Source organism: Jaculus jaculus, chromosome 14, assembly GCF_020740685.1.
Source record: "Jaculus jaculus isolate mJacJac1 chromosome 14, mJacJac1.mat.Y.cur, whole genome shotgun sequence".
Taxonomy (NCBI): Eukaryota; Metazoa; Chordata; class Mammalia; order Rodentia; family Dipodidae; genus Jaculus; species Jaculus jaculus.
The window spans coordinates 70,936,700-70,954,877 of NC_059115.1; the positions used below are offsets into that span (position 1 = coordinate 70,936,700).

The 18,178-nt window shown below is 40.1% G+C and overlaps 1 protein-coding gene across 6 annotated transcripts in view; it reads left to right on the forward strand.

Annotated features, from left to right (window-relative positions):
- The window catches only part of Fam172a (family with sequence similarity 172 member A), a 438,504-nt gene that overhangs the window by 268,100 nt on the left and 152,226 nt on the right, over positions 1-18,178 (forward strand). For all 6 annotated transcript variants that reach the window (XM_045134031.1, XM_045134026.1, XM_045134030.1 and 3 more), the window contains one exon: positions 6,233-6,317. In XM_045134031.1, the coding sequence (XP_044989966.1) occupies positions 6,233-6,317 (85 nt within the window). The remainder of the gene's footprint in view (positions 1-6,232; positions 6,318-18,178) is intronic.

The following is an 18,178-nucleotide window of genomic DNA, read 5'->3' on the forward strand; positions in this document are numbered from 1 at the left end:
CTACGTGGGAACTGGGATATGGTCTTGGGTCTTATGCTTGAGCAGAAAGCACTTTAACAACTGACTGAAGTCTTCACAGCCCCATACCTTTACTTTTTCTTACTCCCTGTCTAAATGGCTGCATAGAAAGTTGCTAGCATTATGTAGGTTATAAGATTGCTAAATGAAGTCTTAGTAACTACCTCCCCACATTAGTAGGATGGCAATATGTATTTGGGTCAAACTAGAAACTTTACTGTGAACTGTTTCTCATTGGAAGTTCTTCATTAAAGTCTTTAACTGGGTGACAAGTACAGCTAAGTTTAGCAATATTTACTTTTTAAATATTTCTAACTATGACTGGGTTATGTTTATCTTTCAAATGTCATAATAAATTACTGTGCATTTTTCATGTAATTGATCAAACTAGTTGAATTATTAATGTAATCTAGGATGTCATGAGCTATCATAAAACTTCTAAACTTGTACATATGTGTGTACATATTCATATGTGTACATATGTGTTTAGGGTTGTGCAGGTACAAATGTGTGCACATGCATGTGGAGGCAAGAGGTAACAATGGGTGTTTTCCTCAGACCCTCTCCACATGATATTGTCAGTCAGAGGCTCTCACTGAACCAGGAGATCATTGTTTCAACTAGGCTAGCTGGCCAGATACCTTTCTGTCTCCACATCCCCAGCACTGGTATTCCAGGTGTGCTCCACCCACTCACATTTTACATGGGTGCTAGACATACAAACAGAGGTCCTCACACTTGTGTGACAAGCTCTTTGTTGACTGAACCATCTCCAAGCCTATAAACTTCTGTGAACGCCTACTTCTTTCAGTTCTTGCCATCGTGACCTAAGATGGCAGCATTAAGAATTTTGTTTTCTGGACTAGAGGGATTGCTTATGCTTAAGGCATTTGCCTGCAAAGCCAAAGGACCCAAGTTCAACTCCCCAGGACCCACGTTAGCCAGATGCACAAGTGGGCGCACGCATCTGGAGTTCATTTGCAGTGGCTAGAGGCCCTGGTGCACCCATTTACTCTCTCCCCCTCTCTCTCTCTGTCAAATAAATAAATAAATAAAATATTTTTTAAAAAATGAGTTTTGTTTTCTGAGTTGGAGAGATGACACATTGGTAGTGTGCTTGCCTGCAAAACCTAAGGACTAGAGTTCAATTTCCCATTACCCACACAAAGCCAGATACACAGGATGACACACCTACATCTGGAGTTCGTTAGTGGCTGGAGGCACTGGCACACCCATTCTCTTTCTCTGTCTATCTGCCTCTTTCTCTCTCTTGAATGAATAAATAAATAAAATATTTAATAATAAGAAGAAGAATTTTGTTTTCTGCACTATTGAAATTAAAATCTGAAATCCATCATTTACCTAAGTGCATCATCTAGGCAATAGGCCACTCTCTTTGAGATTCAATTTTCTCACTAACTACTAATACCTGCCTGGGAAGCATGGTAAAAAGTGGCTTGTAAAGAAGCAGCATAGTTGTTGGCAATGTGTTAAAGGTCAGCAATGTACACTTAGTATTTTTGCTTTGTACTCCCAAGTAATGTAAAATCTAACACTATATTCTTTTCATGAACGATTAGTGTTTTTAAAATACCTTGTGAAGAGGGTGTGGGTGGCTTTTTTTTTTTTTTGGCTGGTGCTTCTCTCTCTCTGGTTCTGTGAAAACAGGCCAGCTTCTTCTGCCATTATGAAACTTCCCGTGGATCTGTAAGCTTCAGTGAATTCCTTCCTCCATACTGTGCCTGGCCTGGAAGTTCATCTCAGCGAACCTGAAGCTGTCTGCTACATGTGCAAAGCCAGAATGTTGTACAAGGTGCCATAAGCGTCTGGAGTTTGTTTGCAGTGGCCAAAGGCCCTGCCATACTCATTTGTTATTTTCTCTCTCCTCTTACAAATAAATGATAAATAAATATAATTTTTTTAAAAGCTCAGGACTAGGGAGACAGGCTCAGTTGGTAGCATGCTTGCTTTCCAAGAATGAAGACCTAAGTTCATCCCTAAAAGCCACATTTGAGGGAAGAAAAAAAAAGTCTAATAAGGTAGCACATGCCTGTAATCCCAGCAGGGTAAACTTGCAGATACCTGAGTTTCACTGGCCATCCCATCTTGCCTACTTGGCAAGTTCCAGGCCCCTGAATAGTCCTGTTGCAAAGAAAGGTGAGTGGTGTTCATAAGGGTGACATCCAAGGTTGTCCTGTGGTGTCCATACACATTTACATGCACAGCACATGCACACGCATGCACACTCACCCATTGGGCTGTGTGACTTTTCCTGAACATCTCTATCCCAGATGATGTACCAGCAACACACCGAAGTAATGACTCCATTAAAGTTTATCTTGTTGAACCAGTGAGTGCATCTGGCTTACTTATAGAGTGTCTGTGAGGGGTTACCTACAGGGTGTGCTTGACATAAAGACAGTGGCCTCACTAGAAAGCCCACCCTGTGGTCGGTGACAGCTTGTGAAAGCTGCATTCCTGTAACTCCTTGTACATCTTGCAGCCAGAAAGCCAAAGAGCCTTTCTCACCAGCAGTATCTACTGCTTGTGTAGTCTGGGGTGTGGAGACGTGTGAATCTTGTCACTTTCAGCCCTTCCTCCAGGAGAGAATGTTTGTTTGGACGAAACCCAGCGCACACTCTGGTATGCGTGCATACACTCACTCTCTCTCACACACACACACACACAAAGGCGGAAGGAGGACAACTTTTAGCAGTCTCTTGACGTGAAACCTGCCGCCAGCCAAAGGACCAAGCACCGATGCTGATCCTCGAGCAGAGACAAAAGGAACTCAAAGCAGCCTTCAGAGACACTTGTCGCCTCGCGTTCCAAGCTCGTCTGTACCGAGCATGCAGTGTGCCTCTGGCATACCCCTGGCCTCTGAAAGTCTCCAGCCAACCCAGATGTACATAGTGGTCACAGACCCGTCCCTTGCCTTTTAGTTCTGAGTGTAGGCCTAGAAATACAGCCTGGTGAACTGTTGTAGTCTTCTGTATGACAACTCAGACAAGCGAAGTCAACGTGAATAAAAGCTGCCCAACGAGCAAAGCCAGCTTCCTTCACGTCTTCCACAGGATTAGCTATTACTTACTTTTCTCTTTAGTTATAACCAGCTCAATCCTACATTCTTATTTAAATATTCATTTAACATCTGCTGTGAAATTTGTCAACACTTGGGGTCAAGTCAAAGGGAGTCACTCAGCACTGATGTTTAGGACCTTCTTAGCACTCATTCCCAAGCTATTTTACAAAAAGGAAAATTCACAGCCAAAAAAATCTATATTATCATGCTGTCAGAGTAAGAAACCTTTAAAATGAAAACACTTAACCTTAAGAAGCAATCATTATATTGTGTAGTTTTTTCTTTCCTTCAGACCCACAGAAATGCTAGTTAAGTAATGCATCCCAATTGTGTCACTTTGGCCAAGGTTCCCTTTTGTTTGATGGGACAAGAGGGTGTTATATCTGAGATTGTGTCATAGTGCTGTTGGTAAGCACTGTTAATTTCTCAAGGCTCCAACAAGTAAGATTTCAGGGGTCGCCGCTGTCCTACTCCAGCATATTTTGAACTTAGGTGGGGCTTTCTTAGTGTATTGTCTGCATGGAACCTATTACACTCCAAAAGTATTCATTTCAGGTGTAGAACTGAGGTAGGTGTCAAAGGTAGGCGCCAATTGAGACATTAAAGAGATGATAGATAAGCGTTAGAAAAGTCACGGAAAGGAACTTGTTTTTGTTTTTAAGCACAGAAGCATCTCAGGGTAGAAGGAACCTGTGTCAGGATGGGACGTCAGACAGATTAAATTCATATGTTACGGCTGTATGTCTTTACATGTACTTCTAATGCTTGTGCTATTTTATCTCTTTCACTTTTTCATACTGTAAACATTTTTAGCATGTTTTGCCCTACTTCCTCTATACTTTCCCCAGTTGAGTAAAAAGTGTCACATATCAAAAGTCTGCATCTAGTCCCTTCATAGTTAGTTTTCAACTTTTATTATCCTAAATGGGTATTTTATCATTCCACAGAACTTTTTTTTTGACATATTCACTTTGACCAGAGTGCTTCACTTACACCTGATTTTGTATGAGAGATCAAAGCTTTAAACATGTGTCTAGATGAGAACTCAAATTTCTGAATCATAAAATGTGAACCTATTTTTTTATTTCAGTGTTTGAGGTGAAGGTGATCTGTAAAACGTGGACAAAAGTTCATTTGGTTCAGCTTTTAAAAGGCAAAAGGAGTTAGAAAAATGATTAATGGCCTACATATTACAGTATGCTTTCACTTTTATTAACACTAGAAATTGTTGTAAGACATGGTTTTACATATGTGAAATGTAGGTGAGGAGTATCAAGACTGACATATCACCTGGGTAATAGCCAACTTTCATCTGCTTTGGAGGTACAAGTTGGATGAATAATAATTAAATATATACCTAATCGCTGCCTGTCTGTTGGTAGTGCTAATTGCTGTCATTGAAAAGACTGAATTGTTTAAGAAAAAGAGAGAGAAAGGGAAAGTCATTCTTCACTGAAGCTATCTCCCTGTATCATTGGGAGCCTATTTTTAGTACCTATAGAATTCATGATTTTTGAATTTATTAGAGGCTATGATGAATGATAAAATAAATCACCCATTTACATATCTTGACACTGCTTTGGAGAATACCTACTTTTTACAAGCGAGTGTCACATTATATATAAAAGCTGGCTAATTGTGTGCTAATCTTTTGCATTATCTAGAATTCTCTGATGTGGTATCCTATCAATGGTAATATTAACTTTACTTATTTCAAATGTATGAAATGTCTTCTAAAACCCTATTTCTTTTATACTTTCTTCTCCTCTTACATTGTGTAATATTATATTCAGCTGCTAATTAAGATTAGCATTATACATTATAAAATATGTATCCATTCTGAACCATCAAGCTTTCGTAGTGCATGAAAAACACTAATATTTTATTCATTTTAAATATAAAAAGAGTAAATGCGTTTGAGAACATTACTGGATGTTATGTTTGTTTTCATGTTTTTCCTTACACAGTTCAGTAGTTTCATTGATCCACTGTTTCTTACAGAAATCTGCCATGCTCTGTGAACTTCACTTTCTAATCTCATACAGCAACCCTTCCTTTATGTTATTCCTGCTCTCTCTGCTCCCAGAACAGTAGGGTTGCCTTGACAAATCTATTCAAAAGCCATTCCTCAGCCTTTATTGGTGGGGACTGGGGCCTTTGAAATTCTCTCCTCACTGCAACACAGCTGACATCTTCTTCCAGACAGAATGAATTAAGGAAATACAATAAGACACTTGATCTACCAGTCAAGGATCTTTCCACAGTGAGGACGGATTCCATGGTGCACAACCGGGGCAGCAAGCATCTAAAAATACACAATACATGCTTGTTTACCAGAATAGCAATCACCGATTTTTCCAGCATGATTGATGGGATGATTTCTTTTAAAATAAAATCTGTCTGGAAATTCATTGTGTGTGTGTGTTGGGAAATTTTTTTTTTGAACTGTGTAAGGCTAATCACATTTTTAAAGTCAGAATTCAAGTACAGATTTAAGATGTATAAAGAAATACCGTTTTTCTCTCATTTGTCTGAGTTACAAATTGTCATTACTTTAGAAATTGACATTAATGTCAAAAGTTTTGTGCCTCAGACACGGCTGCAGCTGAGCAGGTTGTGTTGATATGGAACTTCTTTGATGTAGCCTTCACTGAAGCAAGTTACAGTAAATGTTTAAAGGGGGTTTATTTTTGTGGGCCAGGTTTTGAGGACTAAATGAAAAGTCCATTTCTCTTGCCATTACATAGAGTATAGCTGAGGAATTTGCTGTTGTTCCTTATTTTCAAATTAATATTGATTTCATTTTAAAATTTTAGAAGAGTTACATTTTAATTTCCCTTAATTGTAACCCCTTTCTTAATTATTTATCTAATCTTTTCTTAGAAACATTTTGCACCATGGTTTATAGGTTACATGTCTTAGTATCTGTATATAATATTTAATGCATTATGAAGGAATACTTTTTTCCATAGTCATGAAAAATCACAGTTTAATAAAAATTTAAAGTATATGAAAAATTAATTGAGTAAGCTTCTGGCCATAGATTTTATAGGATAAATTTATCTCTTTCACCGAAAAATATAGTCTGCACTTAAATTATATTTTTACGATATTGTTCCTTTTCTATTGTAGAACTGTTGTAATTGGGTCTCTAGCTCAGAACCACTCGACACATCAGTGGAGTCCATGCTGCCTGACTGTCCACGCGTCTCAGCAGGTATGTGTTTGACAGGTGTGTGTGTGTGTGTGTTACCTGCCAGTGAAATGTAGAAGTCTTTCTTACTAATTAAATATGTTTACTCTGTCTCGAATTATTGAGTAAATTTTTGATAATATATAGCATAGTTCTAATCTACCACCAACATTTGTAAAGTAGCTTAAAATGCTTATCAAATCAATCACTAAGATGAATAGGTGAAATAACTCAAGAGGCACATAGACAGTTGCTGTTGGAACTAAAGGAAAGTTAATCTCTGAAAGACAAGGACTTCACAGCCGTAAAAAAAGTCCTTCATTGGAGATTAGTCTCTGATTGAATACCATCTGTTAACATGTCAAGAAGTTATTGTTATATGGCCCAAAGAAAAACAATCATACAAAGATTTTAGGTGAACCTTCTATGTTAGATGAGATTTAGATATTAAGGAGGCATCAAGGTGGCATGCTAGGTAAAAGAAACAGAGCATTGCAAGTAACAAGGTTAAAATGGATGAGAAGATGTTCACAGACAGTAGAGGTGTAAGACTGTCCTGCCTATTGAAGGGAAGAGATGAGCACTTTGGAAGCAGGTTGGTCTCTGGAAAGTGTGAACGGTGTTGACTGCTGACCTCCAGGCTTTGTACCTGAGTGTTTAGATAAAGAGTGATATTTGTCATGGCTTTCTTGTTACACTTTCCATGGCTATTTTTGATAAAACTACAAAGTCAGCAGTGGTGTCTGTTTATGACTAGTAACAGCAATTGGCTTACCCTGGCCATGAATGCTGGAAAATGAACAGAGGTTTGGAACACAGACTATCCCATTTATCAGTCTGATGCTATAGCTAATCACTGAGTAATTAGAGTTGGAGATGTAGTTATGTATTTGAAGAAAATTTATAGAACAACCCAAATTATAGGCAATAAAATATTATTATAACAAAATATCTCTATCATTAATTGAGCTAAAGTCCTTACAGCTAAATTTTTAGTTCTTTCTCATCAAAGTTTAAAGAAAATTCCTAGGAGATATATATGCTCACACACACACACACACACACACACACACACACACTCTTTTATATACATACATTTATGTGTTTATATTCATGATCCAGTCAGTTTTCACTGTTCCTGATACCTATGTTCTGTGACATCACTAAGAGCACTGAGTTTGCAAACACCAAATTATTACTCCTGGGGTAAAAACAGGGTTAAATTTCTGTGAAATACTGGTTACAGTTTTGTTAACCAATCAATATAAATACCTTGTAGATTTCTATTTAAAGACCTTATTTAATATATTGTTTGTTCATTAAAATAAAACTCTTGGCCACAAGCCCTGTAATTCTAGCCTGAACAAAGCTTCTCTCAAACACAAATGTATAACAGAGCCTTCTTGAGCTAAGGAGTGCTAGAGAACACATCAGCCTATATTTGGGGGATTGAAACACTACTATCACAAAACAATACAAAAATAAGAAAAACCTGGTACTACATAGTTTTTTGGAAAGCTCAATTATATATGAGAGCAGAAACAAAAAGGCAGAGCAGGGACTTGATAAAACTTGGGAATGGTGACTCAAATTTTTTGTCACTTTGCACTAGTACATTTATGTAAATGACTACAAAAGTGCTGTAAGGTAGACTCGGCAATTACAAATAAGGTATAGTGAGCAGGTGAATTCACAGGTCTAGAGTCCACAAAGAATGAAGATATACATGTCATCGGTATACTCAAAACGATGTTACTGGTATTTGACCAGAGCTGGCTAAATAGCTATGGATTCTAAACAGCATTGATTCTCAAGCTCTAAATGCAGATGGTTACTGTAGAAAGTTAGGTGCAATACAGCAGAGCTACAGAATGAGCTAAAGCTCACAACAAGATCAGTATTGATGAAGATAGATTTAAACCCATGTCACTCGCATTGTCATGTCCTTGGTGGTACATATGTCCTATAGAATCCTATTCCCTTTGCCATAGATCTGCACACACATAATTGCTCAAGAAATCAGATTGCTAAAGGAGTATCTGTGGGAAGCTAGAGAAGAAGCAGTCCTTGCTTTTGTCTCACACCGATGAGCTGTCAGATAAGTGATAACATGTACATGCTAGGAATGCCTGCTGCCTCACTCCTACCACACACACACACACACACACACACACACACACACACACACACACACCCTTATGTACTGTCCTAACCAGAAACAGGAAAAAGAAAAAAAATTCTGGGAAATGGGGCTTAAATGTAAATTTACACATTAAAAATCTACTATATGCTGCTGTTACTGCTAGCCTGACAACCAGCTACAAGGAGATGGTGATATACACTGACAACTCATCAAAACAAAATTTTATAGTATTCAGAGAGCCCAGCACTAAAGTAGACTCACATCACACCCACCAACAGTCAGGGAACTTTAAAGATGAGAACTCAACACTAAAGTAGACTCACATCATATCCACCAACACTCAGGGAACATTGAAGAAGAGGGTGGAAAGACTGTAAGAGTCAGAGGGTGGGAAAGGGTATCCTGAGGGATTGTTCCCTCCTTCCCCACAAAGACTACTGATGCATTCATGCCCCCCACAGTGAATACCAATAACTCCTGCAAGGAGGGCCCTTAGGGGATGGGGGCCTGGGGAAAGGAAGGGGATTATAAGAGTATGACCCAATAGGAATATGACCAACATGTAATATATTCACACAGTAAAGTTTCCAGTCCTCCCCTTACCATTTAGCACTTACATATATCTCCTAGCACTGAAGTCACAATTATCCTTCACTTCATACAGCTTTCCCACAAACAACCAAAAAGTATCAGGGCTATAACTCAGTAGAGTACCTTGGTGACATATAGAGTTCCTGAGTTCCATCCCCAGTACTGTAAAAAGCAACAGCAACAAGACATATTACTGGGCTGGTTGAGATGGCTTAGCAGTTAAGGCGCTTGCCTGCAAAGCCTAAGCACTCATGTTTGAATCTGCAGATCCCACATAGCCAGACATACAGAGACACAAGTGCACAATGTTGCACATACACCACAAGGGGCATGAATGTCTGGAGTTCATTCTCAATGGCTGAAGGCCCCGACACGCCCATATCCTCCCTCCCTCTCTCCCCTCTCTCCCTCCCCCCTCCCCCCTTCCCTCCCTCCCTCTTTCAAAATAAATGGTAATAATATAATAATAAACGTATTCCTTCCATTGGTAACTCAAAACCACACTAACCCTTTCCCTAGAAGAGGAAGTCTCTTTGTTGTCCTCGTTAGTATTTATTCTTCTCAGTTTTAATATCCTATAAATTAACTGAAAGATAAAATTCTTATTGGTGCATCTTATGTTAGGTGTTAAACAAATAAAAAGGAAGCAGAGTCAAAAATACTACATCCATATGTGTATACAAATCTACTCCTCAAGTGTACGTGTACACACACACACACACACACACACACACACACTTCTTGAGACATGCTTATCTAAATAAAGAAGAAAGATGACTACGAGCTTCACCTTTGTAACTGTTGGTGGATATGCTGCTGGTATTTGTGACACGTTTCTTCCTCCACAGTGAGCAGCCCCTTTGCTCTCAGTAAGCACAGTAGCAGGTCAAGACTTGCTAGTGCAGTGATCCACACCTTCGTTCCAAGGGCGTCCTGTGTGCATTAGCTGATTAGTGTCTGATTCTATGTAATTACAGTAACATACTAACAGGTGTTCTGCATTGCAGATATAGTCTTCCTTATCCACTTATGTAGGACCAACTCAGTTTCCATTTGGGATCTATGACTCAGACAATAGGCTGTTAGCACTTTCCATTTCCTGTGGATTTAGGGGCATAAGGAGTCCAAACTGGCAAGATGATAGTCTCAACCTCCATTTCTTTGGCACCCTTCTTGTATCACACAATGAAATTTTTCTGTGGAGCACAACCTTTAGACTAGAAGAGCCTGGACTCGTCACAATGAAAAACAACTATTTTATCTTGACCACTAAAGGTAATACTTTGAGAGAATCTAGGTCCATTTTTATCCATTCTTTTTGAGATCAAAGATAAATAGCTCAGAGTCATAGCCATAGTCATGCAGAGTCATAGCCCTAGCCCCACAAGGCGCTGTCACCAAGCAGGCATCATACCTGATTCTTCAAAAGGCCATTCCACCATTCTGTCAAGCCTGCTGCTCTGAGATAATGGGTGACAAGGTTTGACCACAGAGTGCTGGCAGACCTTAGGCTCCCTCTGGTCCTCACTCTTGCTCACTCTGATGGAAACCAACTGCTATGGTATAAGCTGCTCTGTGGAGAGGCTGGCATCACGATGAAGTGATGCCTGTGGCCTAAAGCCAGAGAGGACTTGAGGTCTGCCAACAGCCACATGAGTGACCTTGGAAGAGGATTCTCCCCAAGTTGAGCCACAAGGTGACTGCAGTCCCAGCCAACACCTTGATTGTAGCCTTGTGAGAGATCCAGAGCCACAGTCAACTGGCTAAGCGGTGGTCAGATTTGTGGCCCACAACAGCTGAGATGATGAATGTGTATTGTTTTAGTATGCCATCTTTGGGAGTGATTTATTCCACACCAGTAGATGACTAACTCAACAAAGTTAAACTTCAAGTCTAGTGGTCACTTTACCCTATGTAGAAACACAGAACTTTTTTGAGGCTAAGGCTTTGTCAGGCTCATCTCCTCTCTAGTACCTCAGCATGTCAGAGGAATCTCCAAAAAGACACTGGTAAGCTCATTGAACACGATTTGTTTCTACCCTTGCTTTCCTGCCCCGCTCACTGTCAATACATTGCTGACTATAAAAAGGAAGATATTTTCTTCTTTATCATACACTAAGTTATCTCAGCTCTTCACTGGCCATTTCATGTAGAACCTTCTTATAAGTTTTGAGTTTTAACAGATTTGGGCTATATCAAGAGAAAACTTTGTGCATGCTGCAGAGATAGGAGAATCACAAGTTTAAAGCTAACCTCGGCTACCTAGAAAATCCCAGGACAACTTAGGCTACAATGTAAGACTCTATCTCAAAATTAAAAAAGGAAATTTTATATCCATTCACAAGTACCTTTCTCTGTAGTTCTCAAAATGTTCCAGACACTATTTCTGTCTTTTTCCCCAAAAGTTACAAAAAGAAAATGATTTTTTTCCTACCCCTTTTACTAATCAGTATATTCTTCTAAAAAATTTTGTTTATTTATTCATTCATTCATTTATGAGATATAGGCAAATAGAGAAATAGAATTGAGATGCCAGGGTTTCTAACCTATGCAAAAGAACTCCAGATGTATATACCATCTGGCCTTATGTGAGTACTAGGGAATCAAACCTGGGTCCTTTGGCTTTGCAGGTGTTGTAGTCAGGTGCTCATTGTTGGTAGAAATCACCCAACCAAGAGCAGCTTGTGGGGAAAAAAAAGAGGATTATTTTGGCTTACAGGCTCAAGGCGGAAGCTCCACGACCGTAGGGAAAACGATGGCATGAGCAAAGGGTAGATATCATACCCTGGCCAACATCAGGTGGACAACAGGAACAGGAGAGTGTGCCAAACACTGGCATGGGGAAACTGGCTGGAATACCCATAAGCCCACCCCCAACAATATACTGCCTCCAGGAGGCTTTAATTTCCAATTGCCATCACCTGGGGGACCTAGCATTTAGAACACCCAAGTTTATGGGGACACTTGAATCAAACCACTACAATCCACCCCTGGCCCCCAAAAACTGATAACCATACATGGTCTAAAATGCAGTGCATTCAGTCCATCTTTGAAAGTCTGCATATTTTTAAAATTATTTTTGGTCATTTATTTATTTATTTATTTGAGAGCAACAGACACAGAAAAAGGCAGAGAGGAGGGTGGGGGGGAAAGAAGGAGAAAGAATGGATGCCCCAGGGCCTCCAAGCATTGCAAACGAACTCCAGATGCATGCGCCCCCTTGTGCATCTGGCCAACATGGGTCCTGGGGAATCAAGCCTCAAACCAGGGTCCTTAGGCTTCACAGGCAAGTGCTTAACCACTAAGCCATCTCTCCAGCCCAAAGGTCCCCATATTTTTCATCAGTCCTTATGATGTTCAAATATTCCCATAATCCAAGATCCTTCCTTCTTTTTATGAGGTGGGGTCTCACTGTAGCCCAAGCTGACCTAGAATTTACTATGTAATCTCAAGTTGGCCTCAAACTCCCAACAACCCTTCTACCTCTGCCTTTTAAGTGCTAGGATTAAAGGAGGGCGCATGGAGCCTCTATCCACTGCAGTTGAACTCCAGACATGTGTGCCAGTCTGTGCATCTGGCTTTACTCAGGTGCTGGGAAACCTAACCTGAGTCCTTAGGCAATGAAAGTCAATAGCCACTATGAGGCCATAGGTGCACCAGTCATTTCATGTCTGGAGGGTAGTATTGCAAAGTCTTCCTCACTACCCTTTGGTGCTTACTGTCTTTGTGCCCCCTCTTCTGCAATGTTCCCTAAGCCTTGAAAGGCAAGATAGAGTTCTCATTTAGTGGTGAATTCTCCACAGCCTCTTATTCTCAGCACTTGGATGAATTTTGAGTCTCTATAGCCATCTACTGCAGCATGTGGCTTGTGCTACCATTCATTTTTTAAAATATTGTTGAATAATTCTGGAAAAGGCATTGGCAGAAATATTCTCCCTTCAATTTCCCTTTATCTGTATCTATTTATGAATAGCAGACAACTTATTTATTCATAGTTTCCTATGTTGTCTTCAGCATTGATAAGGTTATGTAGAAATCAGAACCTTAGTGAGATAAAAAATATGGTAAAGGGAGCCAAGTGTGGTGGCACACACCTCTAATCCCAGCACGTGGGAGGCAGAGGTAGGAGGATTGCTGTGAGTTCAAGGCTACCCTGAGATACATAGAGAATTCCAGGTCAGCCTGGGCTAGAGTGAGACCCTACCCAAATAAAAACAATCAAAAAAGAAAAGAAAATATGGTAAAGAGAGGACAAGAAATAATTGAATGAAAATGTATAGAGGATATAGAAATTTAGAAACAATAAAATCTGAAAGAGACATGGGGTAGCATTAAAACTGACATTTAAATGATCTTGTATTGTATGCTTTTCCAAAATAAAATAGTATTTTCTCAGGGTAAAATGATAGGAAACTTTAAATGTTTGAAAACAAAAGTGCATTCTGATCTCTGATGAGTTGAGACAGCTTGCCTTGGCCAACACAAGCCTGACATGGTGCTCCTTAGCAGACTGGATCTGGTGGTGGTTAAATACTGGTGTGCCCTCAGGCCTCTTCAAGGCTCCCAAGGCCTCTGTGTTTGTACTCATGTATGCATTCAGTGATTCTGCAGTGAAAGTTAACACAGCTCTCTCTGTTACATGAGCAGAGCTTGTGTTCTAGTAGGAAGGTCCGTAAATAAGGTAGCTAAGAAAAATACATAGTGTTTATGATACTTAGCTATGCATTGTTGTGGCAAAACACTGGATCAAACGCAGCTGATAGGAGGAAAGTGTTTATTTTGGGTTGTAGACTTGAGAGGAAACTACGAGAGATTGGACATCACCCCTTGCCACAGCAGGTGGAAAATAGCAGCATGAGAGAGTGCCACAATCTGGTAAGGGAAGAGCTGGCTATATTACCCCTAAGCCTGCCCCCATCAACACAGCTCCTCTAGCAAGGATCCATCCCCCAAATTGCTACTGGCTGGGGACCAAGCATGCAAAACATAAGAGTTTATGGGGAACAGCTGATTCAAACCGCCACAGTGCAGTATTAGGTATCAACGGAAAAAGATGTAAAGCAGGAAGAGAGTTGCATGTGTGTGTGTGTGTGCATGTGCGTGCGCGTGTGTGTGTGCGTGTGCGTGGATGAGAGGATATGAATGTTTAGGTATGTGGTCAGAGAGGCCTGGCTGAGAAGACAGCACTGCTAGAGCATTCCTTCTTGTTATGACCTGTTATATCCTTCCCCACCCAGAAAGACAGTGTTTCCTATTCAAAGACCTTTTCCTTTACCTTAAGTTACTTACTCCACTTTGAAATCCTTGGTATCCGCTGCCAGTCTTTCCTTTTGAATCCTTGAAAGTGTGACCTCCTCAGACCCATTTCACCATTTCTCTGAGATTCATGCCAAGCATAAAGCAAGAATATCAGATAATTTGAAGGTTGGCCCTCTATTCCTGAAGCAGCAACTTAGGACAGTATACTTCTCTGGGTTCATGAAGTTGATGACATCCTGACATGAGCAGAAAGCCCCTCCTGTCTGCTCCGAAGGGCCAGGGTCTTGGCCTGCAGTGGTCACATTTCACTAGGCACACAAGATGCAACTCTGTCACTTTCAGTATCCTTTTGTACCTGTTCTTCGGGAAAGACCTGAACTTAGATGATCTCAAACTACATCACTGCAGAGATGCCTCCTGCCTTTTACCATGTCCAGATAGAACTTGTACCCATCTTTCTGTTCTTTGCACCTACTATGGCTTAGACAGGCTACCCACTCTTATTTCAGCCTACCCAGAAAACAAGATTATTCTGAGTACCTTAAGTCTAGAAGGAGACTAGTATTATGAAAAAAAAAAAAAAAGAGAGAGAGAGAGAGAGGAAAGGGGGGAAAATAGCAGACATTTTATGGGCTAAGAACTAAAGTTGAAATTTTAAGTGGACCTTTATTGATCAGCAGGGGGCTATTGATAACATGTACCTTACAGCCATGACACATTACCTCACCTGAACATAAAGTGGACTACGAGTCGTTGCTGATTTTGTATTGTGCATCTGACCATACATGGGTCTCAGACTCAGGCCATCAGGCTTTGCCAGCAAGGGCCTTTAACCTCCGAGCCATCTCTCCAAACCTCCTCCTACCTTTCTTGAGATAGTTTCCCTTGTTTTTGCTGCTGGGTGTGTGCCAGTCAAACTGGCCCAAAAGCTTTCAAATTCTTCTGACTCCCTCTCCCACTGCCGTAGGTAGGTACCTTGGGACGACAGATGCATATGTCCTGCTTTGCATCTGGCTTTTCCTGGGCAACAAAAACTTGAACTCTAGCCAGCAGGATTGCAAGCACATACCTTTAAGCACTGTGCCATATCCTTGGCCCCTCCTGTATCACTTTGGACCGAACGAACTGTTCAAGTATTGGAACATTTCTCATTCCATTGAAAAGATATGTCCTAATCTGTTCACTGATTTTTCATCATGCAAACAGCACTTTCAGGCTCTTGTTAATACTGAATTGGCATTGGAACTTTTACTCTTGGGCTTCCTTGGTCATTGTTTTGTGCTACCTTGTAATTACTGTAATGTAAGTCATAGGTGTTCTAAAAGGTATCCACCAGCCACCAAGAAGTCTGTGATTTCAGTGACTGGTTCACTATAAAACTGAAATCTACAACTCAGGGGAAATAAATGATTGCAGAATCACTTGAAATGGCCTATCTAGACCACTAGCTTTTGCCTTGATTTGATTGCATTTAATCAGTTGTAGTATTCTTCGTTTTTGATCACAGTGAATGTAAGTGCTCTCACTCCAGAAATCTCATTTTAAAAAATTAAAAATATCCACCATGTTGTTTTTACAACTTTCTGAACCAATTTATGTAAAATCCTTTGAAGAATTTGGCAATAAAGGTAGTAACTCTCTTTTTACTAAACTAACTCTTAAAGATGAAGAAACTATACAACTGTTTTTTAGTATATCACTTCTTGTTGTTTATTTTTATTTATTTAGTTGAGAGCAACAAACAGAGAAAGTGGCAGAGAGAGAGAGAGAATGGGCGCGCCAGGGCCTCCAGCCTCTGAAAATGAACTCCAGACGCGTGTGCCCCCTTGTGCATGTGGCTAACGTGGGTCCTGGGGAATTGAGCCTCAATCCGGGCCCCTTAGGCTTCACAGGCAAGCGCTTAACCGCTAAGCCACCTCTCCAGCCCACAACTGTTTTTTAGAATGCTTTGGATAAATAACTGAGTAATAATGAATTTTGTTTTCTTTAAGATTTATGAATTGATACAGAAAAGTTATTACTTTTATTACCCACATAGTAATGTCCTCTAGCTCTGAGGTCTTTGTTGGAAAACTCAAGTTGGCCACGGCTTCCAGTCTTCCCACCCAAGATTCCCGGACTCCCCCATACAGGGCTTACTGCCGCCACCCCGCTTATGAGGTTTGCCCGCTCCACTCACCTTTCATGTCTTCTGCTGTAGGCTGTGTGCTCCTCCCAGTCCTCAAGAGCTGTCTGCTGCCACCAGCACACCCCTGTATGGTCCCACATAGTCTCTAGTATTGCGTTGCACACCCTTCCAGCCTGCTCTAACAGGCCGGTAACAGACAGACAGCAAGTCACCAGTGACAAATCTGTCTGTTGGACGAAAGACTCCCAAAACATACCACTTCAGAGAAGCAGCGTTTCTATCTACAAGTGATTGAAAACATCCAAAATGAATATTCTTTGGTACCAAATGAAAATTCAAAGTGAATATTGGGCACTATACATAGTGCAAATATTTTCTATTTATAAAATTCCAAGATGTTCTAAGTTTATTATCAGAATGCTAAAATAAAAGCACAGTATCATTTTTAGTTTTATCATGTTTCTTAAAATATAGTTCTCTGCAAAAGGAAAATAACTTTATTTAATAAACTCTAAGAGATAATTCATTTCATCCATGACTTAAGTTTGTAGGTGTGAAAACTTGTAGTTGATGTCTAAATATTTTTTGAGATTTTGTGTTAGTATTCCTATAGTGTCAATATTTCTTACAGCCACTCATATCACACCCAAACTATTCATAATATTGTACTGGTAAATGAAGACCGCACATACCAGCTTGTTTATGGTTGTTTCAAATAACCACATGGCGCATTCTTAACAGAATTCAGTGTTGTACAATTTCTTGGTTTCCAACATTCTATAGAAGTAACTTGCTGAAATTTGCACAAGAAACACAGCCTTCATTTTTTAAGTTTTCTGCAGCAGTTATTTTTATGCATAGATTTTTAAGAGCCTCTACAATAATATTTTATAACTTTGAATCAATATTAATGATCTGATTAGGTCTTATTATCTAGTGTTTCAGATGGTTATTAAAAGTAACGTGGAACTTTAGTGAGCAGGGCGTGGTGGCGCACACCTTTACTCCCAGCACTCAGGAGGCAGAGGTAGGAGGATCAGCATGAGTTTGAGGCCACCCTGAGACTACATAGTGAATTCCAGGGCAGCCTGAGCTAGAGTGAGACCCCACCTTGAAAAAAAAAAAAAAAAAGTAATGTGGAACTTTAGATTTTTACTTTCATTCATTTTAACAAATTGTCTTCAAAGAAATGTAGTCATCCTAATTTACATTGCATAATAGATACACCTTTCCAGCTTAGTTTCCAGAAATATATGACAAAATTTAAAAATCAAGGTTTGATTGGGCTGGGGAGATAGTTCACTGGTGAAAGCATTTGCCATAAAGTGTACGTGCCTGAGTTCCCATCCCCCGGACCCCCAGAAAGCTGAGTGCTTTGGTACAACATCTTTAACTCTAACACACCTGTTGCAAGAAGCGAGTTGTAAACAAAAGAAAACCCCAGAAGCTCATGGCCAGCTGTCCTGGCAAACTCAGTGGTAAACGAGAGGCCCAGCTTCAAACAAGGTGGAAGGGAAGGTCCAACACCTAAAGTGTCCTCTGTCTATTATTCTGTCAAGTAATAAAAAACACTGTCTTTCTTGAAATTCAATTATTATGTAAAACTTTATATTAGTCACATAGAAAATCCTAATAAGAAGTTGACCAATTCACACACTTGCCATTGATGCCAGGACTGGCAAAATCAAAATTAGAAGTGGGTTTGAGAGATGCCACACAAGCATGAGGACCTGAGTTTGGATCCCCATGGAAAGTTGAACATGG